This window comes from Mirounga angustirostris, unplaced genomic scaffold (assembly GCF_029215605.1).
Source record: "Mirounga angustirostris isolate CCGP_5_RB_7025 unplaced genomic scaffold, mMirAng1.0.hap1 SCAF_4, whole genome shotgun sequence".
Taxonomy (NCBI): domain Eukaryota; kingdom Metazoa; phylum Chordata; class Mammalia; order Carnivora; family Phocidae; genus Mirounga; species Mirounga angustirostris.
Window position 1 is genome coordinate 106,666,762 of NW_026991712.1, and position 14,329 is coordinate 106,681,090.

Here is a 14,329-nt window from a genome sequence, read left to right on the forward strand (position 1 = left end):
TTCTGGAGTAGAGATTATATGTTATATTTTTTACATGTTATTCCTTAGGCCTGTTGCACCTCTTCATTTTCTAGCTCTACCCATAAGTGGTTTAGATTTTTCTAGGACCCTAGCAGTTCCTCAGTAGCCACGAGTAGATTTTATTTCAAAGTGGAAGCTTATTCTTAACCTGAATGCTGATTCATTCTTCATTAGGCCTCCATCATCTTGTTACTATGCCTGTTTTCTTTATATCAGTGTTCTCTAAAATACGTAATTTCTGTGTACTTCTCTGTCAGCATTAGCTGCTGTCATGTTCTGTGATACTGTAAATTTATGTAGAAAGTGGTCTTTATGAAAGATATTCGCTTAATGTGAAACTGAAAACAGATGGGAGTTCCATGTCAGCGGCCACCTGGAGTAGGAGAGAATAGCCCTTAGGAAGAAGCCCTGGCAACATGTTACTTGATACCCCTGTCTTCTGCCTGAGACACAAATGCTCCTTTTCTAGGATACATGATTGCTTGTCATTTCAGCTGATATATTGCCACTTTTGAAATATCAGATAATTAACTTATGGGAAACTGAAAATAAAATTGAATATGGTGTGGTCAGTGGTAGAATGTTTTTATCATGCTATAGTGCAGCAAGGACCAGTTCTAAATTTTCCTAAGCCTCTAACAGGATGGTATTCCTCAATTTTCAACTCCTAGCATTTAACTAGTTTTTATAGACCCCCACATGGCTCTCAAGGAGCAGAATATCTACCCCTGTTTAAGATTCTTAAGTCTCTTAAAGACTAATGAAAACCCAGCTGCACCAGAAAACAAAGTCATCTGAAGTATATTGGTGATACATTGTTGTTACTGGATAATTTCACTTCTAAGAAGGAAGAAATTACTCTAAAAGCCTGCTCTATTGAAAACATTAAAAAATAACAATCTTTCTTTTAGGATTTAGTTATCCGTCTGACTGATGATACTGATCCATTTTTTCTGTATAACCTTGTTATATCTGAGGAAGATTTTCAGAGGTAACTAAATTTATGTTTCTGTTTTTATATTTAATCTAGGAAGTAAGTTTTATTGATGTATTGGTAGTATTCTCTTTGAAATGCAGCCTATTAGGAACATTTAGGTATTTTGAGAATACTGGACTGCTTATACTGCTTATACCATAATTATTCAGGATGTTTTTGAAAGTAAATATTTCATAGCTTATCAGAATTCTGCTTACAACAGCTCAAATTTGGAGCTTTAGATAAATATATTGACCTTTTCCCTCCCATTGAATAAATTCTTAAAAACAGAGTTCTCTAGTTCTTGATTATAATGGATATTCGGTAAATAAAAAAAGAATGTTTTAGGGTTTTAATTAAAGATAGTAATTAAATTTTTTAAAAATCTCTTTTCTTCTGTATAGCTTAAAATTCCAGCAAGGCCTTTTGGTAGACTTCTTGGCTTTCCCACAAAAATTTATAGATCTCCTTCAGCAATGTACTCAAGAACATGCCAAAGAAATTCCAAGGTAAGTCTCGTAAGAGCACTACATCATTAAAATTCTCTCAAGAGAAACTCTTCTTTGTAAGACAAATTGATGGCAAAATATTTTCTATGTGGTATTAGTACTCCTGTCTATTTTTGACTGGGTTTAGGGCTATTAAATGTCAAATTTTAAGGAATCATGGTTAAAATCAGAATATTTACCCCTTAATTTTCATGTCTTGACAGAGTCATTAAAGCTATCTGAAATATTTAACAGCATCAAGTATATGATTTTATAATGAACTTGGATAAGAGGAATAAGATTTTGTGTTTATATGTGTATATTCATGTTTGTCTGATGCTAAAGCCTGATCCTTTCTTTGTAAAGTTCACTAACCTTTTATCTGTTGGTTTCATCAATTGATGATTGTTGTTTGAATCAATTATTTTGTTAGGAACTACAAAGTTATGCATTTCTAATTCTGTCATTCTTTTTATATTTATTAGGTATAATTCTTTTATAAAGAAGAACTTTTCCTCATCAGTTTGGGCTATTTGATTACTATGGAAAGGAAAGGATAAATGCTTAATTCTTTTAAATTGTCAATTTTTAGAATGAAGAGTTGTTACTCTAGTTACTTTTGTGTTTTCAATCGGTTTTTGGTTTGTTTTTATTTTTCTACTTTGTCTTTCATTGTGAACTCCCACAGACATTTGTATATTCACTGTATTTCAGTGAATCCTTTTTCTATTTCTTGCTCAATTTTTCCATTTTACTCTTAGTTTATTCAGTTTTACCATTGGGAGTCCTTTTATATTGGCCCCTGTGATTCCAATATGCCTCCTTTCCCAGTGCTTCTCAGCATCAAGGATTCACTGGAGCTTATGATTCAGTGGGAGAATTTCACTATCTCATAAGTGTTGTTATATTGTGACACTTTCTTTTCAAAGGTTTTTGCTACAGTTAGTTTCTCCAGCACCTATTTTGGATAACTTACCTGCCTTTTTAAATGTGGTAGAGACAAATCCTTTTAAGCATCTCACACACCTCTCACTAAAACTTCTACCTGGAAATGATGTGGAAATAAAGAAGTTTTTAGCTGGCTGTTTGAAATGTAGCAAGGTAAGATTTAAATTTAAGTTATTCTTTTAAAAATGAGTACCAAAAGACTCTGATAAGTCACTGAGGAGTTATAGTGCAATTAGTTTTTGTTTTCAGAATAAAGTATTGTTAAAGATGTCTAGTAAGTTTTTATAATATGTAAGGAATTTATTTTTACTTTATTGTTCTTTTTTTTTTTTCCATTTAATCAAGATACAGTGAGGGTAGAACTGGGCCAAAAATTGAAAAACTAGGTCCCATGGTTTTTATTAATTTTCTGTGATCTGGGTAGGTCACTTAAACTGTTTTATCATGGTTTCATCAGCTGGTAGATAAGTAGGGAAATATCTACTACCCTATTACATCTGTCTCAAATGAGGAAAAAGATATGAAAGTATCTTGAGAATTACAAAGTGCTTTATAATTTTATAAGGTATATGGAGCAAGAATACAACATTAGGATGCCTCTTCATAGTTTTCATAAAGACTTTTTAGTCAAATGCTATAGATTAGTGCATCTCAGATTTTAATGGTATGCAAATCCTCTAGAGATCTTGCTCATTCTGATTGTGAATCAGAAGGTCTGAAGTGGAACCCAAAATTCTGCATTTTTAGCAAACTCTCAGGGTGATGCTGATGCTATACTTTGAGTAGCACAGCTACAGATGATTAAATTGTAAGCTGCGTAATTTTATTGTTTTTATAAATAGGAAGAAAAATTATCATTGATGCAATCACTAGATGATGTTACTAGGCAACTGAATTTCACACAAAAGGTAATTCAGATTTCATTTTGTTTTTGTGAGTCCTCCAAACACTGGCTCTGAATTGCTTCTCGAATCCTGTCCAGGCTTTTGTGTATTATTTTTTAAAGCATGTTCCTTTGAATTCCCTCTCCTTTTTGCCACCTTTCCCCTATCAGCAAATTATCTTAATCTGATTGCTTTCTCTGATAGTTGATTCCATCCAAACATTTCTGTTACCTTCAATATATAACACATTCCTTTCAGGTCTTCATTAAATAATATATAGTACCTGTCATATGTTAGTTCTTTGCTCTTTTATTCACCTCACTCCTCCTGTCTAAAATGATGTTTTGGTTCATATTTTCTAAACCTTTCCCTTCCATACTTGTGTTATGACTTATTTTGATAGGCTTATTATCATTTCAGTTATAGCTACTACCTTTTTGCCCTTAGTCCTTGAAACCGAAGACTGTATCTGATAAGTGGCATGGCTTCAGGCAGAAATTGTCCTGTACAATGTAGCCCATCTAGGAAATCTATGTTACTAGGTTTGATATGTATAAGTGAACCACTCCATATAACTGACTTGCTCTACCCTGGTTTACTTTATTTCTTAATGTCAGAGGAGAGGATTAGGTAGTGAAGAGCCAGATTTAACTAAAAGGTTAAAGATAGTTAAGCTTGACTTCTGGATCATGTTAGCTCTAAAATTCTTTTATTCTAATCTTGATTTCCTCAAATTAAAAAAGAAATCTGTGTAGGAAAAGGCTTTGAGTATGTTTTGGAAAGCTGGGATTCCTTTTCTTTAATATCCTTTGCAAATATTGCCATGTTCTAAGCTAATAACATTCACAAGACTGTCTTAATATTTTGTGTTGAACTCTAATACAGACATTATCAGAAAAAATCCAAGAATTAGATAAGTTGCAGAATGAATGGGCATCACACACAGCTGCATTGTCAAATAAACATTCCCAGGAATTGACAAATGAGAAAGAAAAGGCCTTGCAGGTATGAATGTTAAAGAAAATAGAAAATTATTTTGTTGCTGCTGTTAGTCATTTTGTTAGTTATAAAAGTAATATATGCTTGCTTTAATATGTTCAAACATTACAGAAGTATTAAAAAAAAATGTTGCTCATTAAAAGTCTTATTACCTAGAGGTAATTTATATACATTTTGATATGTGTTTTTCCAGTCTTTTCTCTTTATATGTAAATAATGTGTCCTTTATAAATATTTGTTCATATTTATAAATTTAGAAATATGTAAATTATATATTTGTACACACATAGTGGATTTTGGTTGTATTCTATGCTAATGAGGTCCCACAGTATATATTGATTGTAACTTTTTTCACCTAACATGACATCATAGGTCATTCTTTATCAGTTCAGATATTCCTTTTTAGTGGCTGCATAGTATTCATTATTTGGGTACAACATAAATTAACTACTTACCCAACTGGTGGACATTTAAATGCTTCAGTATTTTGGCTGATGCAAATAAACTACAGTGAACATTCTTTGTTCCTAGAAGTGAGATTGCAATAGACCTATTAAGATACTAATGGATATTGCAAATTTGGTAGCCAGAAGGGTTGTACCAAGTCTAAAAGATAGTGTATGACATTACTTATTTCCCCATATTCTTTTTTTCATTTTTATTAAGTTTTTAATTTTAATTCCAGTATAGTTAACATACAGTGTTGTATTAGTTTCAGGTGTATGATATAGTAATTCAACAATAATATACATTACTGAGTGTTCATCATAAGTGTACTCTTTAATCTCCATCACCTGTTTTACCTATTCCCCCACCCCATGCCCCTGCGCAGATAACCATCAGTTTATTCTCTATAATTAAGAGTCTCTTTCTTGGTTTGTCTTTTTTTCCTTTGTCCATTTGCTTTTTTTCCTGAAATTCCACATATGAGTGAAATCATATGGTATTTGTCTTTCTCTGGTTTACTTACTTTGCTTAGCCTTATACTCTAGCTCCATCCATGTTGTTGCAAATGGCAAGATTTCATTCTTTTTATGGCTGAATAGTATTCTATATATATATATATAATGGGATATAATATAAATATATACATATAATGGAATATATGTATACACACACACACACACACACACACACAAACACCCCACATCTTTATCCATTCATCTATTGGTAGACTCTTGGGCTGCTTCCATAATTTGGCTATTATAAATAATGTTGCAATAAACATAGGGGTGCATATATCCTTTTGAATTAGTGTTTTTGTATTCTTTGGGTAAATACCCTGTAGTGTGATTACTGGATAGTAGGGTAGTTCAATTTTTTTTTTTTTTAACTTTATTTTCTTTAGTAATCTCTACACCCAATCTGGGGCTCAAACCCACGACCCTGAGATCAAGAGTCATACGTTCTTCTGACTGAGCAAGCCCGGAGCCCTTATGGGTAGTTCCTTTTTTAAAAAAAATTTTATTTATTTATTTGACAGAGAGAGACACAGCGAGAGAAGGAACACAAGCAGGGGGAGTGGGAGAGGGAAAAGCAGGCTTCCTGCTGAGCCGGGAGCCCGATGCGGGGCTTGATCCCAGGACCCTGGGATCATGACCTGAGCCGAAGGCAGACACTTAACCAACTGAGCCACCCAGGCGCCCATGGGTAGTTCTATTTTTAATTTTTTAAAAAGATTATTTATTTATTTATTTTAGAGAGAGAGAATGAGAGTGAGAGAATGAGCAGGGAAAGTGGCAGAGAGAGAGGAGAAGCAGACTCCCTGCTAGGAGCCCGATGCAGGTCTCTATCCCAGGACGCTGGGATCATGACCTGAGCTGAAGGCAGATGTGTAACGTGCTGTCCACCCAGGTGCCCTTCTATTTTTAATTTTTTGAAGAACCTCCATACTGTTCCACAGCAGCTGCACCAGTTTACATGAGGTGCATGAGGGTTCCTTTTTCTCCACATCCTCACCAACACTTGTTTCTTGTGTTTTTGATTGTAACCATTCTGACAGGTGTGAGATGATAGCTCATTGTACTTTAGATTTACATTTCCCTGATGATGATATTGAGCATCTTTTCATTTGTCTGTAGGCCATGTGTGTCTTCTTTGGAGAAATGTCTGTTCATGTGTTCTGTCCATTTTTTTCACTGGATTGTTTGTTTTATTGGCATTGAGTTATATCAGTTCTTTGTATATTTTGGATGCTAGCCCTTTATCAGATACGTCCTTTGCAAATATCTTCTATTCAATAGGTTGCCTTTTAGTTTTGTTAATTGTTCCCTTCACTGTGCAGAAGCTTTTTATTTTGATGTATTCCCAATAGTTTATTTTTGCTTTTCTTTCCCTTGCCTCAGGAAATATATCTAGAAGAATGTTGCTATGGCCAGCGTCAGAGAAATTACTGCCTGTGCTCTCTTCTAGGATTTTTATGGTCTCAGGTCTCACATTTAGGACTTTAATCCATTTAGAGTTTATCTTTGTGTATGGTGTAAGAAAGTGGTTCAGTTTCCTTCTTTTGCATGTACCCGTCCAGTTTTCCCAGTACCATTTATTGAAGAGACTATCTTTTTCCCATTGCCTATTACTGCCTCTTTTCTCAAAGATTAATTGACCATATAATCGTGGGTTTGTTTTGGGCTTTCTGTCCTGTTCTCTTGTTCTCTGTGTCTGGTTTTGTGCCAATACCATACTGTTTGATTACTACAGCTTTGTAATATAACTTCAAGTCTGGGATTTTGATACATCCAGCTTTGTTGTTTTTTTTGTCTTCTAGATTGTTTTGGCTATTTGGGGTCTTTTGTGCCTTCATACAAATTTTAGGATTATTTGTTCTAGTTCTGTGAAAAATGCTGTTGATATTTTGATAGGGATTACATTAAATGTGTAGATTGCTTTGAGTAATGACATTTTAACAGTATTTGTTCTTCTAATCCATGAGCATGGAATATCTTTCCGTTTGTTTCTGTCAGTTTTAGTTTCTTTCATCAATGTTTTATAGTTTTCAGAGTATAGGTCTTTTACCTCCTTGGTTAGATTTATTCCTAGGTATCTTATTTTTGTACAGTTATAAATGGGATTACTTTCTTAATTTCTCTTTCTGTTGCTTTATTATTAGTGTATAGAAATGCAATGGATTTCTATACATAGATTTTGTATACTATGATCTTACTGAATTCATTTATTCTAGTAACTTTTGGTGGAGGTTTTAGAGTTTTCTATATATAGTATCATGTCATCTGCAAATAGTGAAAATTTTATTTCTTCCTTACCAATCTGGATGCCTTTTATTTCTTTTTCTTGTCTGATTTCTGTGGCTAAGACTTCCAGTACTATGTTGAATAAAAGTGGTGAGAGTGGACATCCTTGTGTTGTTCCTGATCTTAGAGGGAAAACCATTCAGGATGATGTTAGCTGTGGGTTTTTCATAAATGGCCTTTATTATGTTGAGGTATGTTCCCTCTAAATGTACCTTGTTGAGGGTTTTTATCATGAATTGATGTACTTTGTCAAATGCTTTTTCTGCATCTATTGAGATGATCATGTGGTTTTTATCCTTTGTTATTGGTATGTGTTAACATTGATTGATTTGTGAATATTGATCCATCCTGGCAACCCAGGAATAAATCCCTCTTGATCATGGTGAATGATTTTTTTTTAGTGTATTTGAATTTGGTTTGCTACTATTTTGTTGGGGATTTTTGCATCTATGTTCACTAGGGATATTGGCTTGAAGTTCTCTTTTTTTGTTGTGTCTTTATCTGATCTTGGTGTCACGGTACTGCAGGCCTCCTAGAATGAATTTGGAAGTTTTCCTTTCTCTTTTATTTTTTGGAATAGTTTGAAAAGAATAGGTGTTCACTCCTCTTTAAATATTTGGTTGAATTTACCTATGAAGCCATCTGGTCCCGGGCTTTTGTTTGTGGGGAGATTTTTCATTACTGATTCAATTTCATTGCTGGTAATCGGTCTGAACTTTCTCTTTCTTCCTGAGTTTTTTTGGGAGGTTATATGCTTCTAGGAATTTATTCATTTCTTCTAGGTTGTCCAATTTGTTAGCATATAATTTTTCATAATTCTCTTGTGACCCTTTGTATTTTTTTTTTTTTTTTTTTTGATGAGTCTAGCTAAAGGTTTATCAATTTTGTTGATCTTTTTAAAGAACCAGCTCCTGGTTTCATTGATCTGTCCTTTTTTGTTGTTGTTGTTTTTTCGTTTCTGTGTCATTTATTTTTGCTATAATTTTTATTTCCTTCTGCTGGTTTTGGGTTTTGTTTATTCTTTGGCTCCTTTAGGTGTAAGGTTAGGTTGTTTATTTGAGATTTTTCTTGCTTCTTGAGGTAGGCCAATATTGCTATAAACTTCCCTCTTAGAACAGCTTTTGCTGCCTCCTAAAGATTTTGAACAATTTTTTCATTTTCATTTTTTTGCATGTATTTTTTGATATCCTTTTTGATTTCTTGATTGTCCTATTCGTTGTTTAGCAACATATTATTTAACCTCCATGTATCTGTACTCTTTCCAGATTTTTTTTTTTTTTTTTTTGGTGATTGATTTCTAATTTCATAGCGTTGTGGTCAGAAAAGATGAATGGAATGACTTTGATCTTTTTGAATTTGTTGAGGCTTGTTTTATGGTCTAAAGAATGTGTAGTCTGCTGTTTTCTGATGGAATGCTTTGTATATATCTATTAAATCTGTCTTGTCAATATGTCATTCAAAAGCACTGTTTCCTTGTTGATATTCTGTTTTGATGATCTGTCCATTGATGTAAGTGGGATTTTAAAGTCCTTTACTATTATTGTATTACTGTCAATTCACTCCTTTATGTTTGTTATTAGCTGCTTTATGTATTTGGGGCTCCTCAGATATGTTGGGTGCATTAAAAATATATGTTGGGCGCATAAATATCTACAATTTTTATATCTTCTTGTTGGATTGTCTCCTTAATTACACAGTGTCCTTGTCTCTTGTTATAGTCTTTTTTTTTTTCTTCAAATTTTTATTTACATTCAAGTTAACATATAGTACAATATTGGTTTCAGGAGTAGAATTTAGTGATTCATCACTTACATATAACACTTAATACTCATCATAACAAGTGCCCTCCTTAATACCCATCACCCACTTAGCCTGTCCCCCACCCACCTCCCTCCATCAACCCTCAGTTTGTTCTCTATCACTAAGAGTCTCATGGTTTGCTTCCCTTTCTCTTTTTTATTTCCCTTCCCCTATGTTTATCTGTTTTGTTGGTAAATTGCATATATGAACGAAATCATATGGTATTTGTCTTTCTCTGACCTATTTCGCTTAGGATAATACACTCTAGCTCCATCCACATCATTGCAAATGGCAAGGTTTCATTCTTTTTGATGGCTGAGTAATATTCCATTGTGTATATACGCCACATCTTCTTTATACATTCATCAGTTGGTGGATGTTTGCTCTCTTTACATAGTATGGTTATTGTTGATAAGTTTTTGTTTTAAAGTGGAATACCAGTTTACACTGCCATTCTGAGGGTGTATGATAATACCTTATAATAACACATTTTCATATGTGTATTGACCACTTGGATATTCTCATGTGAAGTTCAAGAATACTCTTGCCTGTTTTCATCTTTAGCCCATTTTTATTTATTTATTTTTAAAGATTTTATTTATTTATTCATGAGAGATAGAGAGACAGAGGCAGAGGGAGAAGCAGGATCCCAAGGAGCAGGGAGCCCAGTGTGGGACTCGATCCCAGGACCCGGGAATCATGACCTGAGCTGAAGGCAGACGCTTAACCATCTGAGCCACCCAGGCGCCCCTAAAGATTATTTAAGACAGGGAAGGAGAGAGCGAGTGAGAGAGCACAAGCAGGGGGAGTGGCAGAGGCAGAGGGAAAAGCAGACTCTGCACTGAGCAGGAGCCCGACATGGCGCTTGATCCCAAGACCCTGGGATCATGACCTGAGCCAAAGGCAGACGCTTAACCGACTGAGCCACCCAGGCACTCCTAGCCCATTTTTAAATTAGACTGTTACTATTTTACCTATGGATTTGTAGGGATTTTTTTGTATGATCTGGACTTGAGTCCTTTGTCAGACGCATGCATTATGAATATTTTCTGTGTGTGGCTTGCCTTTTCATTTCTCTGTGGTATAAAGTAGGCATAGTATATCTTTATTATGTATATTATAAACATTTTCTCCCAGCCTTTGTCTTTTACTGTTTATTGTTGCCTTTTGCCCTATATGGTTCTTTTTATTTGGATGTCATCAAATCTGTCAATCTCTGCTTTTATGGTCTAAAGCTTCATGTTTGGAAAGCCTCTGCCACCCAAGGTTATAAAATCTGTTCCTTCAATATTTTCTTTTAATACTTTTACTTTTTTTTGTTGTATTTAACTTTTTAATCTGTTTGAGATATATTTTTGTGGAGTACAGTATAAGATAGGTATTTTTTGACATAAAGTCAGTCATTTGTTCTAATACTATATATTCCACTGATTTAAAATGCAACTTTTAATATATTCTAAATTCCTTTGTATATTTAAGCTTGTTTCTGGAGTGTTGGGGAGAACTAATATCTTTCACATCTTCTAACCCAATAGAGAGAATATCTTTTCATTTATTCAGGTCTTATTTAAAACAGGCTTATAGTTTGCTTTTTATTTCCCTCTGAATTCTTTCTTTCTTTTTTTTTTTTTTTTACAGTTCTTACTAAATATGCCTAGAGATTTTATAGTTTTTTGCTGTATAAATTGGACCATCTATGTCCCACCATTGTGATAATTTTGATTGTTGTGCATTAATGTCGTACTCATTAATTGTACATTATATTTACAGATTCTGATAGTTTTAGAACTGATTGTCTTAGGTTTTTCAGGTAAATATATAATGTATAAAAATGGTAATTTTTTTTTTTTTTAAGATTAGTGTCTTCTTTTTCTTGTACAGAAAAGTGCTAAATAGTGAAATCCTTTCCTCATTCTATTCTTTTTTTGGTAAATAACTTAAAATATCTCATCTTTAAGAATCATGTTTGCTCTGCATCAGAGAAAGTTTTCTTTTGTTCTGTGTCCTGAGAGTTAAAGAGTGCTAAGTCAGATATAGTGATTTTGGGGGATTTAATCAAATAATCATGTCATTTTTTCCACTTTTATCTAATGTAATAACTGATAATGGATTTTATTTTATTTATTTTTAGAGAGCTTGTGCGTGTGGGGAGGGGGGTAGTAGTGGAAGGGGCAGAGGGAGAGGGAGAGAGAATCTCAAGCAGGCTCCATGCCCAGTGCAGAGCCTGATGCAGGGCTCGATCTCATGACCCTGAGATCACGACCTGAGCCGAAATCAAGAGTCAGACACTGGGCGCCTGGGTGGCTCAGTCATTAAGTGTCTGCCTTCGGCTCAGGTCATGATCCCAGGGTCCTGGGATCGAGTCCCACATCGGGTTCCCTCCTCGGTGGGAAGCCTGCTCTCCCTCTCCCACTCCCGCTGCTTGTGTTCCTGCTCTCGCTATCTCTGTCTCTGTCAAATAAATAAATAAAATCTTTAAAAAAAAAAAAAAGAGTCAGACACTTAACTGACTGAGCCACCCAGGTGCCCTATAGGCAGTGATTTTAAAATTTTAGTGTGTATCAGAATCACCTGCAGTGAACAGAGTAGAAAATGTAAAGGTAGTCCTATCCCTCATACTTCTTTCTTTTTTTTAAACAAAAACTCCAAAATACTAATGATCACTGGGATAAAACCAGTCCTTTTTTATTGCCTTCAGTGTGTTTGATTACCTTCTTCAACAGTTACGTTAGCATCTTTTCCAGTTTACTCTTTATTCTTCTTGATTGCTCCTTCAGTGTTTTCTTCCCACGTTACATTTTCAGTCTTTTGTGGACTTTTTCTGTTTTTCTCTTTTGTTCCCTTCTCCCCTCCTTTCCATTTTTCAAAAAATGAGAGAATTTTAAAGTAGTTATATAAAATTCCTCAAGTATTTTATGAGGGAGACATTCCCCTGTTCTTGTAAGAATTTTTAAATGGGTACAACTTTTTTGGAATGCAGTTTTGGAACTTATATTAAGTTTTGTTATCTGTTTATTTTTTTGGTTTCTTTCTTTTTAACTAGGCTCCACACCCAACATGGAGCTAAACTGAGTCACCCAGGTGCCCCTGTTTACATTTTTTGACCTATAATTTGATCATAAGGAAATAATCTGAATTTTGGATGTATGTCTGTATACAAAAGCAATCATAGTTTTATTTCTAATTGTGAAAAATTGGAAAGTCCATGTCCATAGTAATACAGGGTTTAAATGAATTATGGTATATCCATGGAATGGAATAATGTGCAGCTATTAAAGTGTTTACAGAGTTTTTTTATGGTATGAAAAGGTACAAATGCAGGGTGCCTGGGTGACTCAGTTGGTTAAGCGTCTGACTCTTGATTTTGGCTCAGGTCGTGATCGCAGGGTCATGGGATTGACCCCTGCGTTGGGCTCTGCACTCAGCACAGAGTCTGGGCATCCCTCTACCTCTGCTCCTCCTCCTCCCGCTCTATCTCTAAAATAAATAAAATCTTGAGAAGGTACAAATGCTAAGGAATAAAAAGCATGATTAAGTTGTATAAATGTGGCTTGATCTTAATTAAACTTAAATATGTATATTCTGTGTGTACGGGTGATGTCAGTATGAATATATTAGGAATATATATTCACCAAATAAGTATATTACAAATATTCCTAAATATTTAGAGTGATTCCCTGGATGAAATTATTGGTTATTTGTAATTTCTTTCTTTGTGCCTTTAAGAGTATGTATAACTTTCATAATCAGAAAAATGTACTTTATTTTTGAAAGGTATTTAGGATTTGATAGTGTTCATCAATAGAAATGATAAACATAGACTTGTGGTATGATTCAGACAGGCACCAGAGATTACACAATTATAACTGTGTTCAAATTTTATCATAGGTAAAATGTTGCTACTAGTGTAAGACTGAACTAATGAACAATTCCTTGTCAATTTTATAATTTTAGGGTTTTTTTATTATAAAAAATATACACTGTTGTAAAAAACTGAAACAATATAATGGTATTTAAAATGAATACTGGAAATTCCCTCTGTACCTGCTCTTTTTTTTTTTTTTTAACACAAATAGGTTCACACTATTTTGTAGTTTTTTAACCTAATCATATATGATTCTTCCCTTAACTTGAAGACTATACTAAATATTTGAGGGTTTAAGAGAAGCAGAAACTAAGGACAAGATCATAATGGTAAATTTGCCTTTGTTGACCTTTCTTCTTCATGAAATCCATAATTGAAAATAGATTCTCTTTAAAACAGGGAAATTTTATAATCTTACAGAAAAATAAAATTTATTTTTCTTCAAATCTTCCTGTATTTGTATTTGGGTTTTTTGTTTGTTTGTTTTGAATTTTGGTACTATATTTTTATTATAGGCACAGGTACAGTACCAACAGCAGCATGAACAACAGAAAAAAGATTTAGAAATCCTCCATCAACGAAACATCCAGCAACTACAAAACAAATTATCTGAGTTGGAAGCAGCTAATAAAGACCTAACCGAAAGGAAATATAAAGGAGACTCTACCATCAGAGAACTTAAAACAAAACTGTCTAGTGTTGAAGAGGTATTGAACTTTGGGTTTGTTCCCCCCACCCCCAATTTAAAATAACATTTTAATTTGGTGACTTTATTACTTGTGGGCAGGCTGTTTCTCTGCTTTGCAAGGATGTCTTGGTGATCTTAGGGTAATCAGACATTGCAAAAAAAAAAAATTGAGAATCTAAAATCTGATGAATCTGGTAATTCAAAATAGAACTGAGGTAAACTTGGATATTTTTAGTTAGGGTCTTGAGGAGCAGCTCATTGACACAGCCTTTAGATTTTTCAGTGTACTTTTAATATCCACACAGTGTCTGTATAGCTCAGCATATTCAGTCTTGACAGGACTGGTTCTTTCAACCTACTTAACATGTCAAGACAACTACATGAAGTTGTGTCTAATAATAATAATGATATT

At 34.0% G+C, this 14,329-nt stretch overlaps 1 protein-coding gene across 2 annotated transcripts in view; it reads left to right on the forward strand.

Annotated features, from left to right (window-relative positions):
* The window catches only part of SASS6 (SAS-6 centriolar assembly protein), a 53,854-nt gene that overhangs the window by 7,286 nt on the left and 32,239 nt on the right, over positions 1 to 14,329 (forward strand). For both annotated transcript variants that reach the window (XM_045897107.3, XM_045897108.3), the window contains exons 3-8: positions 933 to 1,012; positions 1,402 to 1,506; positions 2,415 to 2,586; positions 3,276 to 3,341; positions 4,203 to 4,322; positions 13,745 to 13,936. In XM_045897107.3, coding sequence (XP_045753063.1) covers positions 933 to 1,012; positions 1,402 to 1,506; positions 2,415 to 2,586; positions 3,276 to 3,341; positions 4,203 to 4,322; positions 13,745 to 13,936 — 735 coding nt within the window. The remainder of the gene's footprint in view (positions 1 to 932; positions 1,013 to 1,401; positions 1,507 to 2,414; positions 2,587 to 3,275; positions 3,342 to 4,202; positions 4,323 to 13,744; positions 13,937 to 14,329) is intronic.